The sequence below is a fragment of the Balaenoptera musculus genome, chromosome X, assembly GCF_009873245.2.
Source record: "Balaenoptera musculus isolate JJ_BM4_2016_0621 chromosome X, mBalMus1.pri.v3, whole genome shotgun sequence".
Classification (NCBI taxonomy): Eukaryota; Metazoa; Chordata; class Mammalia; order Artiodactyla; family Balaenopteridae; genus Balaenoptera; species Balaenoptera musculus.
Window position 1 is genome coordinate 126,696,926 of NC_045806.1, and position 13,101 is coordinate 126,710,026.

A 13,101-nucleotide genomic window follows, 5' to 3' on the forward strand; every position below is an offset into this window, starting at 1 on the left:
ATCCAAAGGCTCCAAGGAGTGGAGGATCACCAGGAGGTCTAGACAGGGACAGAAACAGCATTGTAGAGATTCCCAGACCCCGAAGTGACAAGAAAGCAGCTGCCTCAGGTCCTCGGGCAGAGCCAAGAAACAGATCTCAGGGAATGCCTGTGTGGACAAAGGACCACAAAACTAGGTCTCACACACTACTACTGTTATTACTACTGCTGCTACTACTACACAATGCTACGGGTTTGCGTATTTCTCTCCATGCCCCAAATGGCAATGCCCAATTCCAAGGCAGTGCGTCTGAATCTCTTTAGGCTCACGGTCTTTGAACAATTCTGATGAAAGTTGCCCACCTGCCTGTACCCTCAAATTGTGCATGTTATTTCAGGAGATTTAAGAACGTCCTTGGAGTAATTCATGGACCTCTGAAGTGTAAGTGTCACAGGTTAAGAATCCTTGTTCTAGATATATGGACACCAAGGGGGGAAAACTGCGGTGTGGTGGGGATGGTGGTGTGCTGAACTGGGCGATTGGGATTGATATGTATACACTGATGTGTATAAAATTGATGACTAATAAGAACCTGCAGTATAAAAAAACAAACAAACAAAATAACTAATACTAAACTTTCATTGGGTTATTTGTATGGAAATATGTTAATATAAATGTTTCAGACATTACATGAAATTCCTAAAAATCTTATATGTTCTGGTATAATGTTATAAGTCACAATCCTAGTTATTACTTTAGAATGTATATCTCAGAAATAACTAATTTTCTTGTCAACTGCATTATTATGAACTTTCATCAAATCTTTAACCGTGGTCATTTTTAAGTCTTTTGTCATTTACAGACAGTTCTGGGTGTACTCTGATGCTTTTGCAAATATGTTCCTATAAAAGAGTTTCATCTTCAAGAAATTCATGGAAAAGACTCTGACAAGTACAGGTTTCTGGTAGCTGACTGTACTGCTGAACTGAATGAATAAGCATTTTCAGAACTCTAATGAAAAACTGATGAACTCATAAAAGTGCTAACAAAAGATCAAGATGAAAGAAAAAATTAATTACATGGGACTGAGTGAACTGATAAGGATGAGTATAATTTTTGTGACTTTCTGTTTGAATTTAAAAAAAAATCCCACAAGGACTCAGAGGCAAAGAATATACAAATCAGTTTTCACTGCAAAGTAAAGGAGCTCTTACAGTGGAGGATTACTGGACTGAATGTCAATATTATGACATAGTATGAGTGTGTTTCGTGTTTGGTAATTGCAATCATTGTTGCTTTTGTTGTGGTCATCCATGTACAATGCTTGGTGTCAGTCTATTTATCTCTTGTAAAAATAAAATACAGTGTGTGTGTGTGTGTGTGTGTGAAAAAAAAAAAAAAAGGTAATAGACCTTGCCAGTTGCCCACTAAAGAGATTGTACCAATTTACATTCTCACCAATACAGAGTTACCAGGTTTTTGGATCTTTGCCAATGCAAAAAATAAAAATAAAAATAAAAGTGAGTAGAGTTTGTACATTCAGACACGGGGAATAGATTTCCTCTACTAAGCAGGTTTAATGAGACATGCGAAGCAGGAAAAAAAATTGTTTTCTCATTACAAAAAAAAAGGAATGCTTGTTCTAAAGGTATCTCCCTAAATTGCACCACTGGGATGAATGGTGTAACTCCCAAACCCTACAGTTGAGGATTTTAGCCAAATTCTGAATTTTTTCATTCACCAAATGTTTATTGAATGCCTGCCATGTGCTAGGCTCTGTTCTAAACTCTTTAGATATATTGGATTATTTAATCCTTACAACTGCCCTTGAGGTGGATTCTGTTAATAAACCCCCTTTGAACCCTCTTGCACTGTTGGTGGGAGTGTAACTTGGTACAACCACTATGAAGGACAGTATGGAAGTTCCTTAAAAAACTAAAAATAGAGTTACCATATGATCCTGCAATCCTGCTCCTGGGCATATATCCAGAGAAAACCATAATTTGAAAAGATACATGCACCCCAATGTTCATTGCCACACTATTTACAATAGCAAGACATGGAAGCAACCTAAATGTCCATCAGCAAAGGAATGGATAAAGAAGATGTGGTACATATATACAATGGAATATTACTCAGCCATTAAAAAGAATGAAATAATGCCATTTGCAGCAACATGGATGGACCTGGAGATTATCATACTAAGTGAAGTAAGTCAGACAGAGAAAGACAAATATCATATGATATCACTCATATGTGGAATCTAATTTTTAAAAATGATGTAAATGAATTTATTTACAAAACGGAAACAGACTCACAGATTTTGAAAATAAACTTATCGTTACCAAAGGGGAAAGGTGGGGGGAGGGATAAATTAGGAGTTTGGGATTGACATATACACACTACTATATATAAAATAGATAACCAACAAGGACCTACTTTATAGCACAGGGAACTCTACTCAGAATTCTGTAATAACCTATATGGGAAAAGAATCTAAAATGAGTGGATATATGTATATGTATAACTGATTCACTTTGCTGTACACCTGAAACTAACACAACATTGTAAATCAACTATACTCCAATAAAATTTTTTTAAAGAACCTTCGACAGATGAAACCAATGAAGTACTGAGGCTTTAGGTAACTTGCCAGAGGTCACATAATGGAATTTCACTTGTCTAGCTCCAGAGACATTTCACCACTACTCCACGGTGCCCCTCAAGAGGTTGGTGTCTGTTCTTCAGAGAGCCAGGTTCATCCACCAACAACAACATCAGAAATTCTGTCACACTGCCTCTGGTTACTGACCTTTCCAATGCTTTTCAGACTCAGTTTGCCATCATTGGACCTATTTGTATGAGGGATTGCACAAATATTCACCCACATACAACATCTCACAAGGAGATGGCCTCACAAACATGTACAAAGTTACACTCTAAATTGAGAAAAAATTTTTCGGGGGGGGTGGGGGCAAGGCTGCATACCCCCACGTCCAAGTTTTGTTTCCTTGACATCACCATGTGCACTTCTGGTCAGGACACTTGGTGGAATAAAGGAAGTTTTTCAGTAAAAGAGAGACATGTATGAGTTTGCTGGGGCTGCCAAGACAAAGTCCCACAGATTTGGGGGCTTAAACAACAGACATGTATTGTCTCCCAGTTCTGGAAGCTAGAAGTGCAAAATCAAGGTGTTGGCAGAATTGGTTCCTTCCGAGGCTGTGAGGAAAGGATCTACTCCAGGCTTCTCTCCCTGCCTTATAGATGACTGTCTCTCTCGGTCTCTTCATTGTCTTCCCTCTATGCATGCCTGCATCCAAATTTCCCTTTTTTCTGAGAACCCCAGTCAGATTGGATCGGGGCCCATCTTAATGAACTCATTATAACTTGATAAAGACCCTATCTCCAAATATAGTCACATTCTGAGGTCCTGGGGGCTAGGACTGCAACGTATCTTTTAAGTGAACACAATTCAAGCCATAAGAAGGCACAGTGGTCAGAAAAAAAGCCACAGAATGCTGGAATTTTTAATGAGTTAATAAACCCTTGCTACAGGATCAACAAAGCTGGCAAATGAGGAGGCCTGACTGTGAACAGAGCATTTTACTGGGTACAAAGCATGGCTACGAAGAAATCAGAAGCACATCTGTGCCCTTCCCTTGATACATGTTCCGTGTACTTGGGGAATCTCAATGAGGCCATGTAGCAGGTAAACAATTTTCCCTGCAAACACTCAGAAATGCAAACACGTCATTTAATTTTATTTTTTTATTTTTTTAAATTTTTATTTATTTATTGCTGCGTTGGGTCTTCTTTCTGTGCGAGAGCTGTCTCTTGTTGCGGCAAGCGGGGCCACTCTTCATCGCGGCGCGCGGGCCTCTCACCATCGCGGCCTCTCTTGTTGCGGAGCACAGGCTCCAGACGCGCAAGCTCAGTAATTGTGGCTCACGGGCCTAGTTGCTCCGCGGCATGTGGGATCTTCCCAGACCAGGGCTCGAACCCGTGTTCCCTGCATTGGTAGGCAGATTCTCAACCACTGCGCCACCAGGGGAGCCCCTTTATTCTCTTTTAATTAGACTTAATCAAGCTTCCAACCAGACAAGACATCCTTCCATCAGTGTCTGCACCTGGTAGCTTTTCTGAGGGGTCCACAGCTCTGCCAGGATTCTCGACACTGTGGCATCCTCTCCATCACACTCCAAGGCTGTTTGGGACCACAGCCCTCTCAGGGCACCTGAGAAGATCCAGCTTGAACCATTGGACTCCACGTGACTCGGTGCCTTGGAGCCTCTCTGTCCTGGCACTCCACCTAGTGGCAAGGGACATATCTGCAAGGCTGCTGTCTCAATTCTCAATTCCAGCTAGGAAGCAGCCCAAAAATACTCCTACCGTCAAACAAAAGTTTTTCTGGAAGGAGGGGACTCTTAGGTCGAGTTTCACAAGATGAGAAGAATACAGATTTGGGCGGAAATGGGGGCTATATTTCAATAGGGACGATGGCAGGGGCATAAGTACATATATAGAAATTAACCCTATACCAAGGAGAACATATATAGGCACTGATTAAGGACAGAACAGTCCAAGTTAAGGAGGAAACTGAGGCTCAAGACAGTTAAGTCACGGACTTCCCTGGTGGCGCAGTGGTTAAGAATCTACCTGCCAATGCAGGGGACACAGGTCCGAGCCCTGGTCCGGGAAGATCCCACATGCCGCGGAACAACGAAGCCCATGCACCACAACTACTGAGCCTGCGCTCTAGAGCCTGCGAACCACATCTACTGAAGCCCGCACGCCTAGAGCCCATACTCCACAACAAGAGAAGCCACCGCAATGAGAAGCCCGTGCACCACAATGAAGAGTAGCCCCCACTCGCCACAACTAGAGAAAGCCCGCGCGCAGCAACGAAGACCCAACACAGCCAAAAATAAATAAATTTATATTAAAAAAACACAGTTAAGTCATGTCCCCCGGGGCCACAGCTGCTGAGTAGAAGAGTTGAGATCTGAAGCAGGTATGACTCAGTCTAAAGGCTCAGGCTCCTTCCCTAAGCAAGGTAGTGGCACAAGGAAGATGGTACCGCAGATCATCTTGGGAAAAGACAGGACAGAAAAAGCAACTAGGAGGACATTACAGCATTCCAAATTTGGGTTGAGGTGGTGGCTTCAGAAATGAAAAAGGAAGAGGAGGATCAGAGTGACTACTGTAGGGAAATCTTGGTGACATAATAGATGTTCAGCACAAAGAGGAGAAAGGCAATTAAAATGACAAGCCTCTAAACCATGGCAATCACAAAGAAAAAGGGGAAAGGCTTAGAAGACTGAGGGTCAGCAGGGAAAAGCACAAGAGGTGACTTGGCTTCCAGATACATCAAGTTCTGATGGTGATGTTTTTAGAATTGGGCTCAGAGCCCCTGTGAGAGTTTTGGGCACTGCCGATAGGGATTTGGGTCACTAAATATGTCCCATATGTCACAGCATGGCACACCAGGATGGCGTCATTGCTCCACAGCTGCAATCAATGAAGATTGATAACTTTTGCTACAAGTGAAGATGCACAATATTCCAGCGACTTCAAGAATATAGGATGTTGAGCTGAGCAGGTCATGAGACATGGAATGGAGAAGGGAGCCACTTGCTGCAAGACACTTATCACGAAGGCCGTGGAGGGCTCATAAAAGGGTATCTCCTGGCCTGTGGCAGCACTTGGCCTCGTGGGGTGAGCCATCAGGGAGTAAGCAGGTCTAGGCAAACAGAAGGGTGATTAAGTGTGTAGTGAAATGACTACTGGCTGTTTTTTACAGAAATGTGAGTGAGCTGTAATTGTATGTAAAGTGTTGTTTTGAGTGTATTCTCCCTTTGAATGTGCTTCCAAAATCCCTACTATTTGAAAGCGTGACAAAAACAAGAATTTAAAATCTGACAGAGGGTGAAAGGACTTCAAAAGGGCCCCCTAGGGCACCCAATGTGCATTTTCACCCTTCGATGCCTGGTCAACATTCTGGGTCCAGGAGCTCTTCCATGTTGAAAAGGACAGGAACTGAGCTTCCTCCTTTCTTTAAACAACTTCCTTAGATTCTACTTATATCAAACCTGAGTATGGCTACTGATGAATCCGGCTGTTCCTAGTAGTTGGAACACTTTGGAGCAAAGAAAAGACTAATCCCCTGGAGAGTTATTTCAAGGAAACTTAGTACATCCCTGAGTTACTAGGGAGGCCCACAAAGCCCAACAGGAACTGACTTCTCCCTCCCCATCCCACTCACCTTTTCTCCCATCCCACCCCCATCTCTCCACCACCCCATTCCCACCACCACCCCCATCTCTCCACAGCATCCTCATGGGAACTGATGGCAGCTCCCTCTCCATCCCCGCCCCTCCATCTCCCCACACCTCTCTGCTCCAGCCCCATATGAAGGCACTTCTGCTCCCTCTCCACCCACATCCCTGCCACCTCCCTATGATTCTCTCTGGTCCATCTTACATCAACTAACTTCAGCTCCCGCTCCTTCCCAGTACCCAGCCCAAGACGGAATGCCCTCTCTCACTCACCATCCTCCCACACCCATATGCTTCTCTACTCCACCCTCAAATGAACTAACCTCTGCTTCCCTTCCCCCCAACTCCACCTGCATATCTCTGGTCGAGCCCCACATGTAGGAACCCCTGGTCCCTCCTCCCCCTTCCCCCAACTCCCATAGAGCTCTCTGGTTTATCCTCCTGCAAACCAGTCAAACTCTTGTATCATCAAAATCCTGCCCCCACTCTCCCACAACTCTCTGGTCCAGCCCAACATGAACTGAACTATGTATCCTTTCCCTCCCCATCACCCCAATCCCACTATAGTTCTCTGTTCCAGCTGAACATGATCTAACACCTGCTCCCTTCCCCTCCTCATCACCCCCAAGCCCCCACAGCCCTGATCCGTCTGCACAGAAACCAACCCTTTCTCCCTCTCCCTCTCCTTTCCCCATCCATCACTTTTTCCAACCCACATGGATGGACCTCAGTCCCTTACTTCCCAGTCCCCAGTTACCTTTCTGTTCCATCACCAGTTGACCTGACCTCGGCTACCTCTCCCAGTGCACCCCGCCATACTCCCCCTACATCTCTGGTCCACCCACAAGGGCTGACCCGTTCCCTCTCTCTCCCTGCCCATCCCCCACCATCCCCCTCCAGCTCTGTAGACCATCCATCCTCGAGGACTGACCTACCTTGTCTCTCCCTCCCTATCCACCCCCACACTGCCGAGTTTACCCAACCACTCTGCCTACATCTCTTGGTCCAGCCCCACATGAACCAACCTCTACTCCACTCCCTTTTCATGACCCTACACTCACCCTACACCCTCTGCATCAACTGCACCTGCGCTAGCCTCGCCTACCATTCCCTCCCCATCCTTCCCATCCCATCAGTCTATCTGATCCAGCCCCACATGAACTGACCCCAGCCTCCTCTCCATCCAAATCTCCCCACCCCCTTGCAGCTCTTTTCTGCCTCCAGTGAACTGGCTCCAGATCCTCCCCCATCCCCATCTTCCCGACCCTCCTGTGACTCTGCTCCAGTGCCACATCCACTGATTCGTGCAAACCTATCTTAGAATGGCTGCCAGGCATAGATATGGCAAGCACATTATGTCTGTCCTTATCCTTAGGGATAACATGTTACTTGCCACTCTCCCTCCTTCCAAGAGATTCTGACTTTATTTCATTTAGGAGAACGTTAAGCAGGAGGAGATAAGAATGTTTCCAGGGTGACAGTTAACAGTGAAATGGGAAGTAGGGCCCTGTTTTTTCACTCGTTTCCAATATTGTACATCTTTTATCAGATCATATGCCTCTTATTAAAAAACAGCAATATGACAAAGGTCAACTCCTCACAGGCAATGCTGTCAACTCGACCTTGGGGACAGTAATCATAAAAGCTTCATGGACCCACATTTAACAAAAAGCTTCTGTGACAACCATACCAAAGGAATGAGTGAGAACAAATACTCCTGAAATGCCTCCTTCTTGGCACTGTAAATCCAGGCCCTTTCTGTTAAGTTTTCATTGGCCCTCCCCAGCGATTCTGAGTTAAGCACCACTCTTCTCCCTGTTCACAGACAAGGAGACTGAGGTGCCCAGAGAAGCAGCTTGCCCCAAATTACACAGCCAGAAAGTGGTGGAGCCCCTGTGAGACCCCAGGTCTGAAGCTACTCTGGGGTCCCCCCACATACCTCAGTGTTTCTCAAGGAGAAGTCCCTCTGCAGGAGACTTGTCCAGGGGACCCCCAAGTCCTCCAGGATGCCGGTGTCCAGAGATGAGGCCCACGGTCACACCTCTTTAACATGCACCCCACACAGGGTTGCTAGTTGAAATACAGGACACCCAGGTAAAGTTGAATTTCAGACCAACAATGAATAAACAACAAAATGTCCAAATGGGATATACTTGCACTAAAAAAAAATTGGTATGAAATTAGCTTAATCAGTTTTCCATTCCTCCTCATCCCTTCTTGCTCCTCACCCTCAGCCTGGGGCAGAGACTTTAACGCCATCTGCCAGGATTTCTCTTATAGGTCATCCCATACGGGGCCAGGAGGGAGCTGGACAAGGTCACTGGACCTGAACCACACAGAGATTCTGAGACACCATCCAGCAAATAAACTGACCAGAGGTTGGCTAAGCTCAACCTACTGTCATAATCACCTGGCTTTCCCCAATTTGTCCCAAGCACAAATTACCAATAAGACTCTTTTCCAGCTGTACACTTTGCCAAAACTATGTTTTAGGGCATCATTTAGGCTTATGCAAAACAGTCAACTAATTTTAGAAACTGATGGGTTCCCAGGGCAAAAAACAATTCACGTCCATAGTAAAGGATCATTTTGTTTTCTGTTCACGGGCTGGCAAGGAGTTTGGGATCTACCAGGCTACATTCAATGAAATGGTTTAGAAGCTGAACTCATAGTCAAGGCTAAAGAAGTCATCCTTAGAGAACAAGAGCTCAAAATAAGAAAGATTTTATTTGAAGACAAAACAAATAGCGCGCGCACACACACACCCACACACATCCAAATGCAAGTAAGAGAGTTCACTGGGTTTTATAAAAGAGAAAGCTGCACTCAGGTGCCAATTAAAATTGGAACCACTGAAGAGATGCCCCCTGCTTGTGGTGACACAAGTACAACATGTGCTTGTGAAGAAGTTGTTCTGCGGTGGCATAAATGTGGGAATGCGGGACAAGAGTTAAGCGATACAAGGCAGAATAGCAGGTGTGCAAAAGCTCAAAGACTCTTTTCTCCACTCTAACGTGCTCTCGTTCTGCCCTGGGGAATTAAAGCAGTGAGCAGGTCACCTTACAAAGAACCTCAATTTCAAAGAACACTTTCAAAAGTTGAAAATAGATTCAGAGTTATTACTAAGGTCATATAGAGAGATCAGTGGGGGAAAAATAATTTACATTCTCAAAAACCAGGCTTCACACAACAGCAGGCACGAAATCGAGTTCCACGTGCTTGCGTTATAAAAGATGACACTGATCTCAATAAAGGCTGGTCTTCTTCATGATGCGCAGGAACTCTTGCTCATTGACTTCTCCATCTCCATCTCTGTCGGCCTCATCAATCATTTCCTGCAGCACAGAAAAGATTCCAGTTAGATTAATTCATAAATGAAATGAAAATGTGACTAAGTAATATGCTTTTATAATGCTACATGAATAGACAATTGTGGTCCACCTGATGCAAATGTGCTGCTTTTTATAATGGCTTGGTTCCTGAAAAGTCATTTGAAAACCAAGCCATAATTTGCCACACGTGTATCACCTAGAAGGGAGCTCAACGATCATGTTGACTAGGGAGATTCCTAAAACCTAAAATAGTAAGTAAAATTGTTCACGTGTGTATTTTTCTGGGAGCAGCGTCCATAGGTTTGTCACACTATCGAAAGAGAAACTAAGTGGTCAACAGAGCGACGAGAGAACACACTAGTTTTCCTTCCTATGTAACCAGAGAAAATGTAACTCAGAAAAGTCACACAGGGCTCCAGGCTGATGCGTCACAAACCTGCAGCTCCTCATCGGTGAGGTTTTCACCCAACTCCTTGGCCACACGTTTTAGATTTCTGAACGATATCTTCCCAGTTTCATCATCATCGAAGAGCTTGAAAGCTTTCAGGATTTCTTCTTTGGTATCTTTCTCAGACTTAACAAGTAGAACATAAAACACATGAATATGTGCCTTGCACAGACATCTTGGTAACAGCCTTCATGACCATAGGGGCTTGATCACAGAAGATCACACATCAACCAGGGTAGAAAAAGGGGACAAACGATGAAATTATTACAAACCCAGAGACTAAAAAGGAAATATAAAGGATTGTATTTAAAACATTTTCTGTATAAACCAAAGAGAAAGTAGATTTGTTTTTAAGATGTACGAGCAGATGGTGGAGTTAAATTTAGGGGAAATATACTGCTTAAGCTGGTGGAGGAGGGATCCTCGTGGTGAGGGTGGAGGGGAAGGGAGGAAAGAGAAGGCTATTTCACTTGTTATGAGATCACAAAGCATTACTGGGATCCCAAGTACTCTAACAGAGGAAAAGAGTAAAATCTCCAAGAGCTCCAAGTCCAAATATTCCTGAAAGGTAGCTAAAGATAGAGAGAGCCTCTAATAAGAGCAATCTGGGAATCAACCTTGAATGTGGGACAGCTTTACTAGGTTGTTACAGAATGTTAAACTTCCTGAACTCTTAAACTAGTCCCTGAAGAAAAATATAGGTGTGATTAGATAATTTCAAAGCAACAGGATTATTAGAGTAGGAACAGGCCTGTGCCCTGGGAAGCACACCTGAAACACTGATGGAGTTACTTTTCCACAGGCCAGTAGAACATAGCTGAGCCACATTAAGGAGGAGCCAGGAGGTCAACAAAAGAGAAATGGACCAATGTGAACACCTTTCCTGGGTGGGACACTCAGGGGACTGAGGTAGACTGGTAAGGTGTCATTTTAGAGTCTCTCTGGACCATTTGGACCCTTTAAAAGGGTGACACCCAAGAGACTAGAAAATGGGTGAATTCAACCTTGGAAGTGGTGAAAGACCAAATCCTCAGTGCAGTAAAAACACAGCCTCAGGCTGAGGCTGCCCAGAATAACGACAAATAGGAGAGAAAAGAATTTCAAACTTTAAATACATGGACTTTGTCCTGTCAAAATGCGAGACACTGTAATATTGTTGCTGTCATTAAAAGTTTTACTGCTTGTGGTTATCACACTGACATACCGGTTGGAGAAAGGTAATAGCAAAAAAACATGATAGCAGGAATACTTTTACTTCCTTTCAGAGGGTAAAATGACTTTTCCTGTGACTTTGTGGCCTTGAAGAAAGCCAAGTAGAACCTAAACATCCTAATTCTCAGTCACAAATACTCTCCTTTATCTGAACGCTCCAGTTTGTATTAACTTTTCTTCAATGAAGACATTTCCATATCGAGATTCAAATTTGTCCACCATTATTGGTGGCAAATATGCTGATCATCTTAGCTAACTTACCATTTTCTGAGTCATCACAGTCAAAAAGTCGCTAAAGTTCATTTTTCCTGTCCTTTCCTTATCAATTTCACTTATCATTTTCTTGATCTCTTCTTTCTTGGGTTCAAAGCCCAGTGCCCTCATTGCCACCTACAACAAAAAGAGGATCATCTCAATAGGCACATCTAAACCCAGGAGCGAAACAATGACAGCGCTGAGGGGGTTAAGCCAGCATCTGCCACAATACTGTTCAAATGACTAGGAAACACTATAACATTCAGCAAATTGATATGTGCACTCAATTTTATTTAATAATTCTCGAGGTAAGTAAAGACAGGAAAACACAGCACAGAAGACAAAGAGGCAGAGAAAAGTCAAGGCAGCAGAGCAGGAATGTATAAGGCTTGCCTTAAGTTCCTTAACATCAATTGTCCCAGTTCCGTCAGCATCAAAGAGATCAAAAGCTTCTCGAATTTCCTGTTTCTGCTCTTCGGTAAGCTCCGGTTTAGGACTCATCCTTTTTCGCTGGGCAGTTGATGCCACGTTTGCCTTCTTAAAGTTAGAGGCCTTTATATGTTTTACAAACACAGAGGCACAATATTAAGTAATAGAGTCCACATTTTACATAAAATAGTTACAACCACACGCATTTTAAGATAGTTCATACCAACGAATTCCAAAACTTTGCTTAACAAACTATTGTTTGTAGAAGCAAGGAGATCCCTTGTTCTTTTGGACGTCTCATTGAAAAATCATCCCAAAAGAGAGCTAGCCAAGGAGCTGACTAGGGAGAACTGTACAGATAACCAGCTCTCCCTGAATCTGGGGACTAATTATAAAAATGTCCTTAGAACGCTACTCCGCTTCACCCTAAGTTCTCCGATTTTCTGATTACTTCTAGATTTAGGCCAAATATTACTAAGGTAAGATGTATGTTCTGTCAATATCGAATAATAAAATTCAATCCCCTTGGTACATCTGAGCCCTCTCCAAGAAGCTCAAGGCGTTACCCTAAGTCCCTATATTTAACATTTTAAATGCATTAACAATCAAACATAATAAACTGCCCCCCAGCTCTGTGTGGAAACTTTGGTAGAGGCGGCCAGAAGGCCAGAGTCAGAGAGGGGTCGGGGCCTGGGGGGAATCCGAGTCTTTTTTGCCCAGGGACGGTCACCGAAGGGGCTGGAGAAGGCCAGGGGAACCCGAGGGGCGGGTAGGGGGCGGCTGTGGCTGAAGGGGAGACAGCGACGAAGCACAGGCCCAGCAGGGCAGCCGGCATCTCTACCCTACCCTTCCGGGAAAGCTCTCAGAGGAAGAAGGAGTGCGCCAAGGCCGAGAACCGCGCAGGAGAGGCGGCGGGGCCTTGCCAAGGCCTGGGAAGGGCTCAGCCTCCGGACGCGGGGCTCCAGACGGCGGAACGCACTCACCATCGCGGATGGACTCCACTTCCCGTTGTTACGGCAACCGACGTACACAGTGACTCGGCTCCGTTCCCACCGCCCCGCGCGCACGGCGTCTCTCCCCATTGGCGGACCGCTCGCTGCTCTTCCCCATTGGCACAGGGCTGGAATGGGTGGGGCTAACGCGAAGAACTCCCGGCGCAGGGCGGGGGGCT

General features: G+C 44.6%; 1 protein-coding gene across 1 annotated transcript; it reads right to left on the bottom strand.

The window, feature by feature from the left end:
• Window positions 1-8,962: 8,962 nt before the first annotated feature.
• Window positions 8,963-13,016, bottom strand: CETN2 (centrin 2). The gene is made up of 5 exons (XM_036839068.1): window positions 12,914-13,016; window positions 11,895-12,053; window positions 11,508-11,636; window positions 10,023-10,160; window positions 8,963-9,589 (listed from the first exon to the last, which is right to left on the bottom strand). The coding sequence occupies exons 1-5, from the start codon at window positions 13,010-13,012 to the stop codon at window positions 9,500-9,502; spliced, it is 615 nt and encodes a 204-aa protein (XP_036694963.1). The 5' UTR covers window positions 13,013-13,016; the 3' UTR covers window positions 8,963-9,499.
• Window positions 13,017-13,101: the final 85 nt, after the last annotated feature.

Coding starts and splice junctions, on each gene's coding strand:
- CETN2 (XM_036839068.1), bottom strand. CDS start 13,012: ATGGGGAGAGACGCCGTGCGCGCGGGGCGGTGGGAACGGAGCCGAGTC. Junction 11,637..11,894: donor TTGATGTTAAGGAACTTAAG/GCAAGCCTTATA, acceptor TTTTTGTTGTAG/GTGGCAATGAGGGCACTGGG. Junction 10,161..11,507: donor CTGTGATGACTCAGAAAATG/GTAAGTTAGCTA, acceptor CTACTTGTTAAG/TCTGAGAAAGATACCAAAGA.